This window comes from Xenopus tropicalis, chromosome 1 (genome assembly GCF_000004195.4).
Source record: "Xenopus tropicalis strain Nigerian chromosome 1, UCB_Xtro_10.0, whole genome shotgun sequence".
NCBI lineage: Eukaryota > Metazoa > Chordata > Amphibia > Anura > Pipidae > Xenopus > Xenopus tropicalis.
The window spans coordinates 57,977,279-57,990,950 of record NC_030677.2 but is presented as its reverse complement, the minus strand read 5'-3'; the positions used below and the strand labels follow the sequence as shown (position 1 = coordinate 57,990,950).

The 13,672-nt window shown below is 37.0% G+C and overlaps 1 protein-coding gene across 2 annotated transcripts in view; it reads right to left on the bottom strand.

The window, feature by feature from the left end:
• ttc29 (tetratricopeptide repeat domain 29) overlaps positions 1 to 13,672 on the bottom strand; it is a 149,862-nt gene that overhangs the window by 93,197 nt on the left and 42,993 nt on the right. For both annotated transcript variants that reach the window (XM_002938930.5, XM_031895505.1), the window contains exons 5-6: positions 10,034 to 10,219; positions 4,502 to 4,714 (exon numbers count right to left, since the gene is read on the bottom strand). In XM_002938930.5, coding sequence (XP_002938976.1) covers positions 4,502 to 4,714; positions 10,034 to 10,219 — 399 coding nt within the window. The remainder of the gene's footprint in view (positions 1 to 4,501; positions 4,715 to 10,033; positions 10,220 to 13,672) is intronic.

Here is a 13,672-nt window from a genome sequence, read left to right as displayed (position 1 = left end):
TACTTGACGGACCAGTGGAATGTATGAGTAATTGATCAGTGTAGAGCCTATTTATTAGATAGTGATTATGGATATTCCAAGCACAGCTGTAAGCCAAACTCCAAGTTGCTGTGTTCATTAAATGACTTTCTTTTCTCAAATTAGGCAATCATGTCATTTTTTGACATTCTCCATGTGAGCAAAACAGAATCCAAGATGCATATCCATGGCCTACCCATTAAGTAAGCATACTTTATATTACCCACAGTGTCAAGGCAGGAATACTGCATCTGCACACTGCAAAGATTTGATAAAAAACAAAAGTACTATACATACACCACTTTTATTCCATCTTTAACATTCCAGAACAGAAATCTTGATTGCTGCATTTGTCCAGAAAAAGCCAAGATAGCTGTAGTTCACCATCTTAGTCAATAAGGATCAAAATATGCTAACTGCAAATAACATTTTTTTTGGTGCACAAAATGTTTGTAAATACAGTGGAGGAAATAATTATTTGACCCCTCACTGATTTTGTAAGTTTGTCCAATGACAAAGAAATGAAAAGTCTCAGAACAGTATCATTTCAATGGTAGGTTTATTTTAACAGTGGCAGATAGCACATCAAAAGGAAAATCGAAAAAATAACTTTAAATAAAAGATAGCAACTGATTTGCATTTCACTGAGTGAAATAAGTTTTTGAACCCTCTAACAAAAAAAGACTTAATACTTAGTGGAAAAACCCTTGTTTGCAAGCACAGAGGTCAAACGTTTCTTGTAATTGATGACCAAGTTTGCGCACATTTTAGGAGGAATGTTGGCCCACTCCTCTTTGCAGATCATCTCTAAATCCCTAAGGTTTCGAGGCTGTCTCTGTGCAACTCTCCCTCCATAGGTTTTCTATTGGATTAAGGTCCGGAGACTGACTAGGCCACTCCATGACCTTAATGTGCTTCTTCTTGAGCCACTCCTTTGTTGCCTTTGCTGTATGTTTTGGGTCATTGTCGTGCTGGAACACCCATCCACGACCCATTTTCAGTTTCCTGGCAGAGGGAAGGAGGTTGTCGTTCAGGATTTCACAACATGGCTCCGTCCATTTTCCCGTTAATGCGAATAAGTTGTCCTGTGCCCTTAGCAGAAAAACACCCCCAAAGCAAAATGTTTCCACCCCCATGCTTGACGGTGGGGACGGTGTTTTGGGGGTCATAGGCAGCATTTTTCTTCCTCCAAACACAGCGAGTTGAGTTAATGCCAAAGCGCTCTATTTTGGTCTCATCAGACCACAGCACCTTCTCCCAGTCACTCACAGAATCATTCAGGAGTTCATTGGCAAACTTCAGACGGGCCTGCACATGTGCCTTCTTGAGCAGGGGGACCTTGCGAGCCCTGCAGGATTTTAATCCATTGCGGTGTAATGTGTTTCCAATGGTTTTCTTGGTGACTGTGGTCCCTGCTAATTTGAGGTCATTAACTAACTCCTCCCGTGTAGTTCTAGGATGCTTTTTCACCTTTCTCAGAATCATTGACACCCCACGAGGTGAGATCTTGCGTGGAGCCCCAGAGCGAGGTCGATTGATGGTCATTTTGTGCTCCTTCCATTTTCGAACAATCGCACCAACAGTTGTCACCTTCTCTCCCAGCTTCTTGCTAATGGTTTTGTAGCCCATTCCAGCCTTGTGCAGGTCTACAATTTTGTCTCTGACATCCTTGGACAGCTCTTTGGTCTTTCCCATGTTGGAGAGTTTGGAGTCTGCTTGATTGATTGATTCTGTGGACAGGTGTCTTTTATACAGGTGACTAGTTAAGACAGGTGTCCTTAATGAGGTTGACTAATTGAGTAGAAGTGTCTAACCACTCTGTGGGAGCCAGCACTCTTAATGGTTGGTAGGGGTTCAAAAACTTATTTCACTCAATGAAATGCAAATCAGTTGCTATCTTTTATTTAAAGTTATTTTTTCGATTTTCCTTTTGATGTGCTATCTGCCACTGTTAAAATAAACCTACCATTGAAATGATACTGTTCTGAGACTTTTCATTTCCTTGTCATTGGACAAACTTACAAAATCAGTGAGGGGTCAAATAATTATTTCCTCCACTGTATATGTCAGAGTCAATCTAGCATGTAATCAGCTTTAAAAAAAGAACTGAAATGGTCTTAAACCATCATGTGAACTGAAATGGTCTTAAACCATCATTTAGGCAATAAAAAGTTTTACCCTATAAATGTATATAAACTATGCTTTTCTACACTACATAGGTTTCATCGTCCAGGTTATATTTACTAACTGAAAACAATTTCTAATTAATAACAGATTATTAAACTAATGAATTCTCAAGTACCAAAGGAAATCATGCTATGGTGTCTAGCAAAACTATATTGGATAAGTAAAATACAGAAGAAAGTGCTCAGAAAAAAAAAGAGAGACCAAGCTGGTATAAGTAGCTAAGCAATGTTAAGACCTCTGCCCTGTTAAGAATAATTTCCATAGATATTTTGGTGCTTGACTGTTGCACATTATAAGAAAAACCACAGTGTTGCTTACCTGCTATGTCTGCAGGTTTAATAGTCATCATTATAACAATGTAGTTGTGTTATAAGTAGCTCTTTCCAATAACTGTAGGTTGTAGAGTGAGAACAGGCAGATCTCCTATTTCTAGTCATATAATTATTTAAATAATTCTGTACAGTTGGTTAGTTTAAAAAAGTACTGCCTTTAATAGTGGGTTACAACCCAAGAGTTACGCCTAATCCCAAGTGTCAGAATACTTAGCAAGAAACTGTCTATAGAAAACTAAAAGTTAATGGTCAAATGTTTAGAAAAACAAAGCCAGGATGACAGCCCAGCATGACTGTGTAGAAAATCCCAACTGACCTCCGAAAAGTATGCAGGCTATTACTGTGCCAGATGGTATAACAAGTGTACAGGATATTGATCCTGCTTACCAGATGATTAAACGATAGGAGAATATCAACTTCAAAGGTTCACCATTTTCAGGTGACATGAGTTTAAGGCCACAATATTTTCTCTTTTATGTAAATAATCACAGAATTTATGCACCAATTAAATAGATCATGAACAGAAGAATATACTTTATTCTTATAATTGGAATGCTTTTTATATGGTTCCATATTATGCAGCAATTTACAGAGACTGCTCATCATTCACATGGGTTGTCCCTTCCAGTAGATGTTATAGTCTAAGGTCCCCTCTAACAAAAACACACACATACAGTATATTAGGATAAATTAAATCAGGAGCCAATTAAGCTGCCTGTACTGGAAGTCTTGTATGTCTTTAAAGGAGACGTAAATTATGAAAAAAGAGAGATTGTTGAGAGGTACAGTGAGATGTCTGGCATAGGTTTTCACCTGGAAAACCCAAAAAAGGACCCAGTTCAAACTTGTCTTTAGTTAGACACCAAGAATCTCAAGGCTCTTGTTTTGCATACATTTTCTTAACTGTATGGGTAATTTGTACCTGATTGCTTTAACTAATCTTTTAATTACATCTTCTTATATTCTAAGATTTAGGACACCAAGAGCAAAGTGCGAAAAATATATTAAAAAAACATGCAATGATATTCTTCAGAAACGTTCCTTATCAGCCTGTCCTGATAATTGGCATGCAAGTGCACACATTGACACAAAGGAAACCTGGACTTATTATGTTTGGACTCTGTTTGGTAATTGGCTGCATCAATAGCAGCAAATGACTTGAGAAAAATGAGTTGGATGCTAACATCATTATACAGTATATAGGGGCTGGAAATGAATCATTATACACTATATTCACTGAAAATGAGTGGAACATTGTGATTCTCCCTAGTGTCACATTTTTTTTCCTGTTTTGTAAACAAATAACACTTGTTTAAGTGTTTGAGTTAACTAAGCTATAACAATTTATAACCTTGATAAAATCTGGCATAGTCTCAATGGTTTTCAACTGTATTTTATGAACACTGGGAAGTGGGTCATTTCTTGAAACTTTCCAAGCAGGGTGCTGCTGCCATGTTGAGAAACTCACCTCAGACAGCAACACCCTGAAGTTACCAGGGGCAGCAAAAAGCCAACTGGCCATAATTCCAATTTTAAATCAAAATTTCTGCTCTTCTAGTACAGAGAGTGGAGAGAGGGGTGAGGGGAGCAGCATTCCCTAGGGCAACACTAAGGGCTGAAACACTCCTGATTCAAGGTGACCGAAATGCTACAGTTCTTGGTATTTAACATGTTAATTCTACCACAGCTTGTACAAAATTTTATAATACTATAATATTATAGTAGCTATGACAAAGCAAAGACATAAACAGCATACACCATACATATGGCTGCTTTTAAGCCTTTCATGTATCTTATGTAAGCAAAATAGCAATAGCATTTTACAGGACGCTAATATACTGTTGATATTTGTCTCTTAAATGATAATGACCTAGTCAAACAGTTCACAACATTTAGTTCACTCATGAGAAAACCAGGGCCAACACATTAAAAGACAAAATGTGATATTGTCATTTTTCACCTACCTTCTCTTGCCATATCAAATGCTTTTATTAGAGTTTTGATGGCCTGTTGGCATTCTTTGTTCGCTAGCATTTTGTCTGATTGCAAAGTGTATATTCTCCAGAGGTTCTCACAGGCCAGTGAGTTGTGAGAGCGGCCTGTCTCATCTTTCCATATCCGGCCTACTGTCAGATGATAAAACGCCTCATAATGCTCAGCAGCTTTTTCCAGCTGACCTACAATATACAAGCCTTGTATGAATACAATCAGTATTACAAACCATAAACTAACTCACACTGGTAATCCTTTCTAGGAAGAAAATGTTTAAAAATGTTCTAATGTTTCAAAATCGAATTTAAAATAAAACACAAAATTATTTTTTATATTTTATATTACATATTTTGATATAATGCAAAATAATGTTTTTAGATTAAAACAAAATTATTTTGATCTTCTAGTTTCCCTAGAATCCCTTTTAACATTTTCTTATAAATGTAAATACAAGTGTTAGACCTTTCGTTAAACTCACTCCTTACCTGTCTTCTTCTAGTCATTCTTTAAAAACTACTTTTTCACAGAAACCTATTGCCCTTCTATAAGCCGCATTATGTACTTCAGCAATTCGCTTACAATCTTCCGGTCTGTAAGCAGAGCCCTATTTTCCATTTGTATGAGGCTGTATTCTGGTTTGTTCTTCTTTGTTTATCCTTCCAAAGTATATAAATATGGATGTATTGAAAATGTTTGTCACTTGTTTGTCACCGTAGGCTACCTAAGATAAAATCCTATGGAGTGACTCAGTTACTCCAGATGTGTTTAGTGAGTGAGTGGCTTTACATCAGGTATACCAAGGGGATGAGCAGGAAACAGACATGCAGTTTGTTAGCATATCAGCAGTGGAAGGATAGCACTTACTTGTGTTCTCTGATGTTGGGCCAGATTCAATTTATCATGTAAAAACTCTCGGATGAGATTTAATGCAAGGAAAAAAAAAACTTGAATAGGGTTTTCATGTGATAAACCTTTTTCTCACTGAATTTAATCTGGCCCATAGTATATTCGTTATGCAGCAACAGTAGAAATGTATCCACAGATATCAAATACAATGCAATGGCAGCTAAAAAAATGTTTTTATGTGATCAACACAATAAGGGCAATTGCATAAAAGGGCAAAATCCTGCAATCACATGTGCACTTGCCTGTCATGCTATTGCCTTCTGGGAACACTAACTGGCATGAGGAAACTGCCTGACAAGCAAGTGTAGTGACTCTTGCAGGCAACTGCCATGCAAGTGAATGGGGTCCCAGGGTACAGAATCACTAAGTGAGCACAAAGTATACAAAGGTATTGGTAGGGGATGCAAAAAACTGGGCACTCTCTATTATTAGTCCTTTCTAGTTGCTGTTTCTTTCATGAGATTGCACATCATTTTCAGACTAGAGGGGATTATTTTTTATATTGTTCTATAAACAATATTTATTTGTGCTTCTCACGGTGTTTACATTTCCTCCTGCATCTAGAGCAGCCAAGGGTAGAAAGGAAATATGATGGTGAATAAATTTCATGGGGGCTGTTTTGGCTGCTGCAATCTTGGGCACCAAAAACACTTGTCCTGTCCTAAATAGTCATATGTACCTGTTCTGGACATAAGGACCAGTGTTATAAAGAAAACTCCAAGTTCAACTCCAGTGTTATTTTTGTTGATGTGGTTACAGGAAAACTTGTATTTAAAACCATTATCATAAAAATATTAATACTGAACACAGAGTATTCTAGAAAGAAATATCCTATTAAAATCAGTAACACACAACATATCTAAAATATTATCTTGCCCTTTCACAAACAGTGTCCAAATTATGCAAAGCATACAGAATATTTACTTCAATAAAACGGAAAGGCTTTGTCCAACAAATGATAATATAAAATTGAAATAATTACAGTCTTTTCGCGCACTTTCTTTTGCATTTAAAATATTTGTTTCACTTAAATATGCATGTCAGAACTAGTGACCAAACATTAGGGTAAGAGAGATGCAAAAGACTTCATTGGCTGCATCATTTTCATACTGCAAGAATTTGTATTAACACAAATGGCTTTAAATGTGTAGCTGCCATAAAAGCAGGCACATAAATGTAATTCTCCCAGACGCTATTTTGATGCACATTTTTTGAAGCCATGAATATTTAATGATATGGGCCAAACTAAAGTCATATAACATTCTTACATTACTGATGCCTTCGCCCGTAAGCTACGAACATTATAGCCATGATTGAGTGTACTAAAATGAACTCATTCAGCATCACATTGATTACTCAAAACAAGGGAGGCAAAGAGAGAAAGAGAAGTGTTTCCCCACTTATAAATAAAAGCTGCCACAATTGAAGGTTTCAGCATTATGCACCACCCGTAATTAAATAAATAAGGTATCACTGAACAGAACTGCTTGCCAAGGCCTGACATTAATCTGGTGGGATGTTAATTAGGTTCAAAGACTGCTTCCGGTGTTCTCCAAGTAATTTATTATGTCACAAATTGCAAGATGTAGTGGCTGACCTGCCTGATTGCCTCCTATCAGCAATCTTGAGGGCAGCTAATTATCTCCTACCCTGTAAGCATGTACTCCCCCCCTTCAGTTGAAGTTAAAGAAAGCACAACTTAACATTAATGAACATTCTACCACATTCTGATTTTAGAAAAATATAACATATATTTTTTCGTCTTTAGCTTACGCATGGATTGGAAAAATAGAAGACTGAAGACATCTTGGTAAATTGTTCCACTGAAGCCAAGGGATTGATTAACTCTAACGAACCAGAATTCTGCTGAATAAAAGTTCACTAAAAAAATTAACATAAGTATCTTGTAGTCAAAATAAGTACTGAACACATGATATTTTTTATAATTTGGTGCATCATTTATTGTCTTTTTATTCTGCTCCTAATCTACTGGGAATTTAAGTGCTCTCTGGTGCCACAGGTCAGTGATTCTAATGGTCAAAAATCTGAGGTTTACCAGCTTAAAGGAATACTGGGAAAACATGTTTTTTTTTCCAAAGCAACAGTTAATAGAGCTTCTTCAGCAGAATCCTGCATTGAAATCTGTTTTTTAAAAACATAAATGTTTTTTTTTATATTTAATTTTAAAATTTCACATGGGACTAGCCATATTCCTTATTTCCCAGGGTGCCACAGCCATGTGACCTGTGCTGTGATGCACTTTACTGCTAAGCTGCAAGTTGGGAACAATGGGAAGGTAGCAAGAATGCAGCTCCCAGTAGATAACAGAATAGCACTCAATAGTAAGAAATCCAAGTCCGTGTAGTGTGGCCAACATACCCTATATAGCATATAATCATATATATATATGAAAAATATATTCCATATTACATTTCATTATTTACCTTGTGCTCTACTAGTTATATTATACAAAAATTTCCTAATTTATATTCAGATGTACACACTGCACATATTTTGAGTGTGAAATACCTTTGTGATACTATTTCCTATTGGTAATGTTCCTATGTAAAGCCCTTAAGGTTAAAAAGCCCATTAAAGTCTAGGTGCTATTGTAATTATTAACAGGAAGCATTATGAATGTGAAGCTATGGGAAAGTAGATGAGCAGACCTATCAAGTTGACTATTTTAATGCATTTAGCTTTCAAAATAGTAGTACTCAAAAGTCTGGTCTAGTTTAGTCTAGTCTGTTATTCAAATAGATTTCAGATTAAGGTAAGCAGGTTGCTAACACTACATACTGGATTGCTGTGGCTCATAAATTACAATTTGCAGATTATTCACAATCACCACTAAGCATGAATTTTACAGTAACCTGTACCTTTAAATAGGTACCTTTAAAAAGGTATAATTATTAAAATTACATTTTCTAATTTCAAGATTTTTTTTTTAAACCCAAAAACTTACCCAACTCTAATGTGTGCTTATTTATTAAAAAAGTCTTGTAAACTTGATCGTTTAAAGGAGAAGGAAAGGTAAAAACTAGGTAAGCTTTATCAGAAAGGTCTATGTAAATACAGCCATAAGCACTCACAGAAACGCTGCACTCTATCCTCTATCAAAAGAAACACAGGATTTGTCATCTTTTGTGTAAACAAAAAAAAGTATTAGACTTCCTCTCTCAGAAAAAAAACTTAATTCCAGGAGTCTGCACAGCTCTCTCCCTTCTCCTGTTCCCCCCTCCCATAAGAATTCATAAGTATTCACTCCCCCTCCCATCAGAATGTGTGATCGGAGCTACCAGCACAGCACGTAAGCTACTGAGGCCAAGCTAAAATGGCAGCTGATATCTTAAACAAATGGAGGGAGCTTCTAGGGCTCTTTAATCCGGTATGGTAAAAGCTTTCTGCAGAATAAATATAGCGTTCTAGCTTGCACTAAATGTGGTGAATCTATTGGCAGTAAAATGCCAAAATGTCAAATTTCTTTCTCCTTGAAAAAAAGGGGGAAAACAGTCAAAGGCAGCTAAATCACATTCTACTCAATAAACCTACCAACTTTCCTGAAACTTGGTTTGAAAAAAACAAAAAACACATTTTGCCTAGGATAACTCCCATTGACTTCTACATGAACACCCCATCTATTAGATGCAAAATATTGAAATTGACTTTTCATGTGTTTTAGAGCCAAGAAACTCAAAAATTCAAATCTGAACATCGATAAATCTGCCCCTTAGGGTCAAATTTATAAAGCTAACCTCTTATTCCTACTAAACATAGCTTCACAATTTTTTTTAATACTAAATAGCCTAGGGGAAACACAGAGTTGGTAGTAAAAAGGACCTAAACTAGGCTTAGCTTCCTCAGAAACCTGCCCCTCTGGAAGGTACCAAAGATATTCTATGGAAAAAGTTAGAGTATGATCGCTGTCTCGCAGCTACCCCGGCTGGTGCAATTTTCTACTAACAGGAGCACCAGCCTGGGGTATAAGGTAAGAGATAATCACTGGGGGGGGGGGTGCCTAACATTTTGGCACACCCCCAGGTATTTTACTTTTCTCACTCCTTTAAAGAACTAAATCTTTATCTGACCCCCTTAAAGAAACAGTAAAAAAAAGAGTAAAATGTATCAAAGTAATTAAAACATAATGTACTACTGTCCTGCACTGGTAAAAGCTGTGTTTTTGCTTCAGAAACACTACTATATTTTATATAAATACCCTGCTGTGTAGTCATGGGGCAGCCATTCAAAAGGAGAAAAGGCACAGGTTACATAGCAGATAATGGATAAACTCTGTAGAATACAATGGTGTTTAATCTGTTATGTAACCTGTGCCTTTTCTCCTTTTTTCCAGCTTGAATGGCTGCCCCCATGGCTACACAACAGATTATTTATATAAACTACAGTAATGTTCCTGAGGCAAACACACCAGTTTTACCAGTGCAGAGCAACAGTACACTATATTTAAATGTTTTGGTGTTCCTGTTCCTGTTCCTATAATTTATAGATTGGGAGACAGGTCAGCTTCTGAAACGTATTCAAAATTCCAAAACATGTTTTTTGTAAAAGAAGAAAGCAACAAGTGGCATTTATTTGCTTACCATGTTCCTCTTCAACTGAACCAATATTTGAATGTGCTTCAGCTTCTTTTCTTCCTCCGTCCATTTTAATTTTTGTAGCTGTTTGAAAGCAACATTCAAAGAAGTGATATGAAAGCCAGTCATCACCAACTTCTTGGAAGTATTGAGCCAACGCCAACTGATTTTCGTACACCTCTTCATAGTAGCCTAAGGAGATTGGCAACAAAAATTATTTTAATATTTATGTTTCAAAGAAATGTCACTATTCTTACAGTCTAAAATAATATTTCTAAATCACAATTCTGCCTATTTTACATGATATCTGGAGGAGACTACTTATGTAAACTACTAAATGTCAAGTAATGAGAATTTGAAATTATTGGTACCATGTACATTATTTTTCTTTTCCTAATTTCATAAATCATCTGGATTGCATTGTGATTGTTTGAGGTGTAACAGGAAGGAAAACAAAAATACTGTACTTGGTACCAATAATGATTTTAGGCATTAACTTTAAGAGGCCCCAGGTATTAGCCGTTTACAAAGTAAAGTCTACATTTCTGTTTGGAAGCTTATAATTCAAAGATCCCAGGCTATTAACACATTAAGAGGCCCATAATTGAGAGAATACATAGTAACAATATAACCAGCTTTCACTAAAATAGCCAATCAAAAACAAACCCTGAAAACAACAGGGGCATGTGAACATTATCCCTGACCCAACTGTGTGAATATGGTGAGGCACATATGTTGTAATAAAGATTAATAATTCAATATTTTCTTTTTACGGCAGTTCATAAATTTTGGATTATTTTTCTTATTGTTTCAGTGCATACCATTCCATTAAACTTGTACTAAAATCAACATCACTACTTTTGCAACTTAGCAAGCATGCATTTTCTGATAATGGGCCAGATTTAATTTCATGAGAAACACATATTCCTAATTCATTTCCAAAAGTATTTTTAGAATTATATTGAATTTTTAAATGGATAAACCATGAGATACATTTTTCTCATCAAACTGAATGTGGCCCTATGGATATTATTTTTGGGATCTAGCACATCTAAGTGAATAAATACCCCCTAGGAACATAGTTGTTACCTTTAGATGCTCACATTTGTAGGAAATTACCGTATATACTCGAGTATAAGCCGAGTTTTCCAGCACTCAAAATGTGCTTAAAAAGGAATCCTCGGCTTATACTCGAGGCAAGTACCCTACCGGCGCAGGTCCCAAGTAATACGGTGCAGGTCCCAAGTCAGTGCTCCTTTGTATTATGGTAGTGCTCATCCGGCAAAGCTCCTCCAAATGACATGTGAGCACTGCGCCGCTCCCACCCCACCCCGTGCGGCGTGGCACGGCGCGCTGTGGCGCGGCGATCCGCCTCCCCTGTGAGTCTCGCTGCTCGCCGCGTCCTCATATCGCTTACCGGTATGTAGTGTGCGTATGCCCACATGTCTTTTAGAGGAGCTTTGCCGGATACTATATCTACAAATCTGCAACATCTGCGCGCCGCTCCCCGTGCGTCCCGTCCTCGTCACGCCCTTCCCCCCGTCCACCTGTGTGAAGTGTGCGTACGCCCACATATTGTTTGGAGGAGCTTGCCGGATACTAAAAGCTGCATTCAGGTAACGGCTGGGAGTAGGTTCTAGCTACACTCCTAGGGATAAACCATCTGACAGTTAATCGCCTAATTGTCGGCAGACTCTTACCACATTCCTAATCCTTGTTAAAGTTACCAGTAGTGATTAAGAATGTGTGAGGGTCTGCCTTCATTTATGTGTGCAGGATTCCCGTGCCGAGTGTCAGGCATGATGTTTATTGTGCAGCAGAGAGTTTCTCACACTAAATTATTTGCACTGGTAAAACATTATCCAACAAACAATACTTGTAATGAGTTCATCCTAGTAATAGTAGTAATAGTTCTTTTATGGAAAGGCATGCAGCTCTATTTATATATATATATTTTAATTGCCCCCAACTTGTCTTTAAAACTTAGCAGCACTGATACTATGTAGCAATGCCTTGAACCATGCAGCTTTACTGAAGACCAAACATTTTATTCATGTATTCTGTTGCAGGCTTTAATGAGGTCTGCATGCAGTTTGTCTAGTTCAGCTTGTGTTAGAGCTCAATGATGCTGCAGAGCTGCCCTCACGTCCCCTATTGAAATTGATGTGTGCAATATCATAGGAATGCCAAGGTTATGCACAGTCCAATAGAAATGGGGAGCAAAGCACGGGAAACAGGAAAGTGCATTAAGATAACAACAGCTGGTAGGTGCCCCTCTTTAGTAATGGCCCCTGAGTGTGTGCTTATTCTTGACTTATACATCTTAATATTATTGAAATAGGAAGTCTTGTCTGGCTTTGCACAATGAAAACGTTATTCCAAGTACCGTATATACTTGAGTATAAACCGATCCGAATATAATATATAACATATATTATGTTGGATGCTTATGTTAGGCTTATACTCGAGTCAACAAGTTTTTCCAGTTTTCTTTGGTAAAATTAGGTACCTCGGCTTATATTCGGATCGGCTTATACTCGAGTATATACGGTATGTCAGCAAAACAGGCAAGCTTTTTTTTTTTTTTTTTTAATTATTTTACAAAAAAATTGTGAACAAAAAAGAAGCAACGCCAGAAAACTTGAGCTAGATTAACATGTTGTTTTCGTACATGATTTTCCATGCAAGCCAACATTAAATGATAATAATTATGTCCCTTAATTTAGAATGTGTAGGATCTCATCTGTTGAGCTTTGCATAAGCTGGCTATTAGAATTTGTTGGTCCATCATAGTGTTAGACAGGAGAGCATGCATATTCTAGCCAATAAATCAGAAAGCATCTGTGTAAGGCTGTGTGTGTACTTCTAGGGAGCTCAGTATGCACAGCAAAAATGTAAAGCTGAGCAGGATTTATTAGCAGGCCCTGAAAGCTATAAGAGTTATGAAAAAGGAGTTAAATTGGCCATGCATGATCTGCTACAGCACCCTGAAGGTAAATAGTAATAATACGTAATGCATAAAAATACTGCTCACAGCAATTTCACCTAAGAAAAATTCTTCCTATTAGATCTATACTAATATTGTAATATTAGTCTATACATTAATATGATTTAAACTTTATGATAACATTACTTTAATCAGTTCCTCTGTAAAGAGTTTTATATGTGGGAATAGAACAATAACAGGGTCAGACTGGGCTGCTGGGACACCGGGAAAAAAAACGGGTGGGCCCCAGTGGCCCAGACCAGACCCTTGCCGGGCCCCTAGGGGGTATAGCCGGCATCTACTGAAAAGTCATTAGCTGTGAAATAACAAACTTTTTAGGAGCATTCAAGGGCTGGTAATATAGTAAATGAGTAAAAAGTATGACTGATATGGCCAAATTTCCATTTATCAATGAACATTTCATTGGCAAGTATATAGAAACAGGGGGTTTTCATTTAGTTTATTACAAGATAATTGGCAAGCAACTGTGTAAGACCAGTAAGGACACATGCAATGCAATTTGTGCAACTGTACTGCAAGGATGCACCTTCTATTAACAAGAAGCTCATACATTCCAACTATAATACTAATAATGAAAACACTAAAATATAATAAGCATCACATAATAAGTTGTTAAAGGAACAGCAACACCAAAAAAT